At 46.2% G+C, this 4222-nt stretch overlaps 1 protein-coding gene across 1 annotated transcript; it reads left to right on the top strand.

Annotated features, from left to right (window-relative positions):
- Positions 1-2011: 2011 nt before the first annotated feature.
- On the top strand, positions 2012-3353 carry LOC309978222 (thymosin beta-15C). Its single transcript, XM_082864590.1, has 2 exons — positions 2012-2345; positions 3271-3353. The coding sequence occupies exons 1-2, from the start codon at positions 2216-2218 to the stop codon at positions 3306-3308; spliced, it is 168 nt and encodes a 55-aa protein (XP_082720716.1). The 5' UTR covers positions 2012-2215; the 3' UTR covers positions 3309-3353.
- Positions 3354-4222: the final 869 nt, after the last annotated feature.

Below are 4222 nucleotides of genomic sequence, written 5' to 3'. Positions count from 1 at the left end.
AGGCGGATCTGGTATGACGTTATCAACACCCAGTTGCGAGGGTGAGGTCCTGAGTGGAGAGGAGACAGTAGACTGAGGTCAGCAAGTCTAAATAGGTGGGAGGGGCGAGGAGGCGGGTCTAGGATCCCTTGGTCAATCGGAGAGGACTGGGGAGGGGTCTGGGGGCGGAGTCTGTCACGCAGCTTATAACTGCGGGGTTCCGCATGGGAAGGCTAACCTCGTCCTGTGTACCAAGCGGTCTCAGTTCAGCGGTCTACCTTTCACTGGTCTTCAAGCCTTCGGGTGAGGACGTGCGGCCCCGCCAGAGCCAGAGGACTGTGGGGACAGGAGGGCGTGGCGGCCGCGGGGCTGGCGTCTTGGGCCTGCTGGTATTGGAGGGGCGGAGGTTGGGATGGGCGATTAGTATCTGCGCCTCCTGGCGAGTCCGCGCCTTTGTTTTCGCAGCGGCGCCTTCTGCGCGCGATGCGGAATCCTCCCTGGGTCTGTCCCTGGAAGGTCCGAGGGGGGAGCCCCCAGAGCGGCCAGTCCGCTGTGGCTGCAAGTCCGAGGCTGAGGGGATGAGGAATGTGGGGCTCGGAGTGGGCCCTCTGGGGCTGGCCCTTCGCTCTCTCCCCTCCCGTGGCTGTTAGGTTGGACTGGGCTCCCGACGATGATGATATTTATTTTGAAATGTAAGCAGATTGCTGCTAACAAACTGGTCTATGCACCCAGCCCTGTTATTAGTATCTGAAGTCCCTGTTTCCCCCCTCTGGAGATTGGCGGCTGATCGCTTGTCAAAGGAAGGTCTTAGGGTGACCTCGACGGAAGGGAGGCATTCTGGGGACGTCTGGCTGCTTGGGGGCCTCTCAGTGCTAGTTTGGGCACTAGACGTGTCTTACCCCACCAGGGTGGGGCCAGGCACGCGCAGGAGAGCTCTGCTTTCCGGGCTCAGGGGTCTCCTATTGTCTCTTCTGGACAAACCCGGAATGATCACATGGCACCTCATCTCCTAGCCTCATCTACTACCCTCTCCTCTTGAGGGGAAAATATGGTGAAATAGAAATGAGCTCTAGTTTATCCCATTCTGCTGAAGTTCTTGGTTTGATCATAATTAGCTGTGCCGTCTTACAGCGTTTACAAACTAGTGCCATAAGGAGTTATTGTGAGACATGTAATTAGTTATGACTGGATTTAATCCCTCCTCTTATTGTAGCCCCTTAATCTACTGTCTTTGGGCAGATAAAATGGAAAGAAACTAGTCCAATTTGTGCTACCCCTTTTTGTGTGCTGCTCCCTAATCCCCAAGAAAAATGCCGCCCTCTCATAGTAATTGAATACAAAGTGAACGTGCTCAAATAGTGCTGTCTCCTTACAAATTCATTAGCTGGTTAAACCCAGTCCTTATTTTTTCTTCTATCCCTATCTGCTCATGTGTTTCTATCACCTCCATTTTACTTTTGCTGTGATTTTAAAAGTCAGACATATTGGCTCCCGGTTTCTAGAACATCTTGGTTTCTAGTGCATCCTGATCCAATGGCATTTACTATCTATCAAAAATGGGGTAATGGGCTTCCCTGGTGGCGCAGTGGTTGAGAGTCCACCTGCCGATGCAGGGGACACGGGTTCGTGCCCCAGTCCGAGAGGATCCCACATGCCGCGGAGCGGCTGGGCCCGTGAGCCATGGCCGCTGAGCCTGCGCGTCCGGAGCCTGTGCTCTGCAACGGGAGAGGCCACAACAGTGAGAGGCCCGCGTACCGCAAAAAATAAAATAAAAAAAAAAATAATAGATTGAAGGGAGACGTGCGAAAGCAGAGAAACTAATTAGGAAACCGGTATTCAAAGCTCTCCACAGGCCTTCCCTGGTGGAGCAGTGGTTGAGAGTCCGCCTGCCGATGCAGGGGACACGGGTTCGTGCCCCGATCCGGGAAGATCCTACATGCCGCGGAGCGGCTGGGCCCGTGAGCCATGGCCGCTGAGCCTGCGTGTCTGGAGCCTGTGCTCGGGAGAGGCCACAGCAGTGAGAGGCCCGCATACCGCAAAAAAAAAAAAAAAATGGGGTAATGATGTGGGGTAATAAAAGTATTCTAATAAAAATATGACTTTTCTAAGATCTGTTGCTGTTTTCCTGTTGAAAATCAGCAGGTAAAATACACATTGATATTAAATGTGAGAATTTTGGCTGTTACTCCTTAGTGTGATAATAGTTCTACCAGATAAGGTTTTTTTATGTTTTTTTATGTTTTTTTTTTTTAGTCTTTTAGTCAAGATGAGTGATAAGCCAGACTTGTCTGAAGTGGAGAAGTTTGACAAGTCAAAACTGAAGAAAACTAACACTAAAGAAAAAAACACTCTTCCCTCAAAGGAAAGTAAGTCATGGGGACTTTCTGAGACAAACAATGGTGAAAACTAATAGGTTCAGTAAATAAACTCTTCTAGTAAATTTTACCACAAAGGAAGCAATAACCAGAGTACGAATTATTTAATGTATAACATTAAAAAATATCAAATAATTGCCTTTTTTACTTTGCTTATATAAGTAGTTCTCACAAAATAGGCCCCAGTAGTAATGGGGGAATTTTAAAAAGCTGGTTTTTGGTGGAAAAATACTAAAACCCACATTGAAACCAATCTTGGAATATTGGACATAGCATTAGAAACATCTTAGTTTTGTCCAATTTTTGTTATTTGGCATTTTTTTGCATCTAGCTATTTGGGTCTTTGATCTCATCCCTAATGAGCCATGCAAACTGTGGTTTTGGCCTTCTCTACCTGATGACAAGATGAGGTGAGCTAATCAGTTTAGTTATAGGGTATACTCAAGTCTCCCAGGGTTCAAGGGATCAATTTTGCCCTCCCCGCTTACAGCCTGCAGGAGAAACCCCAAGCCAAGGGAAATGTTTTGTCATGTAGCATTATTTGAAAGTTCCAAAGTTAGTCAAAATTGTCTGAAATGGCATAACTTCCTAATTGTATAGTGATAGATAAATCTGAAGAAAGTGCTTCACATGCCCCCCAGTCTCAGAGTGATCCATGGTAAAAATGGCAACGGCATAAATCTACCTCTCAAATGGGGAAAAAGAAACACACAGTTGAGTCTAACAAACGTTCAGCTCATTAATTTGCACACACACATACCTGACTAAGGATTTGTGGGTAGTGCCTTGGCATTCTAAATTTAAAGAAGGTATGGCAGCCTCCAATTACTTGGCAAGGAATTCTTTTGGAAGAAACTGAACTTAATCTTAGGTAAATACCCTCTTAATGATTTCTTTGTGTTTATTTTTTCCCCAGCTATCCAGCAGGAGAAAGAGTGTGGTCAAACATCGTAAAATGGGGATCTCCTTGCAAGAGCAAATTTCGACATTGCTTGAGTGTTTTGTTTTTGGTAAAACTTTGTAGAGATTTTAGGCATCTTCTGATGTCTTCTCACCCATAATCCCTAGCTAAGAGGTCAAGGGTAGCCTACGTTCCCTGACATTCATTTTAAAACTTCTATTGGTGCATAAATTCCAGTTGGCAGATGCTGTCAATAATCTAACCGTTGATGACCTTTGTGCTTGTAGTCTTTGCACCCCCTACCGGATAAGCCACTTTTAACTTTCTACAATGGTTCCCTCTATTGCTTTATAATCTTCATGAAGTTGCATGCTTTTGCATCTTCTCACAGTTTATTTTCATTTGTAATGGAGCAATAAAATAATAAATATAATCAGTATGTTTATAATAGGCTCCTGTGGTTCATTCCTGGTGGTCTTCTAAGGAATGAAAGTACACAAGGGTACTTTTCAGCCAAAAAAATGGGTGCAGGAAAGCTGCTTCAGCAGATTTGGCACATGGGAAAGGCCCTCCTCTGTCTGATCTGGACAGAGGAGGGCCTTTGGGGATTGTGTGGCTGAACCATACTGACTCCATTTTGTCAGCTCCATCTTAGTCCACACAGTCCTAACTCCTCCCCTTTCCACATGACTGAGCTTTAGCCTAATTTACAAGGAGTGCGTCCAAGCCAGATGAGTTCCCTATCAACTTTTACCCTTGCCTTCATCTGATATGAAACCTGGAAGAGTGCCTTTTGCTGACATAGATGGTTAATGGTCATGAGACCCCTGGGGAGAGGAAAAAACTCCTATTCTAGTTGGTGCAGACGTGCTTCTCTCTTGGTAGTCAGATTCTACTTTAGTTTTGGCCCCTTTAAATTCCCCGGTACCCTTTTTGGCAGTGCAGTGTGCAGTGCAGCTGTGAATGC

Source organism: Leucopleurus acutus (assembly GCF_964270905.1).
Source record: "Leucopleurus acutus genome assembly, chromosome: X".
Classification (NCBI taxonomy): domain Eukaryota; kingdom Metazoa; phylum Chordata; class Mammalia; order Artiodactyla; family Delphinidae; genus Leucopleurus; species Leucopleurus acutus.
This window is presented reverse-complemented; position numbering and strand designations above follow the sequence as displayed.

Excerpts from the sequence above, each read along its gene's own strand:
- LOC309978222 (XM_082864590.1), top strand. The coding sequence starts at position 2,216 with ATGTTTTTTTTTTTTAGTCTTTTAGTCAAGATGAGTGATAAGCCAGAC. Across the intron at positions 2,346-3,270 it reads CACTCTTCCCTCAAAGGAAA|CTATCCAGCAGGAGAAAGAG; the intron begins GTAAGTCATGGG and ends TTTTTTCCCCAG.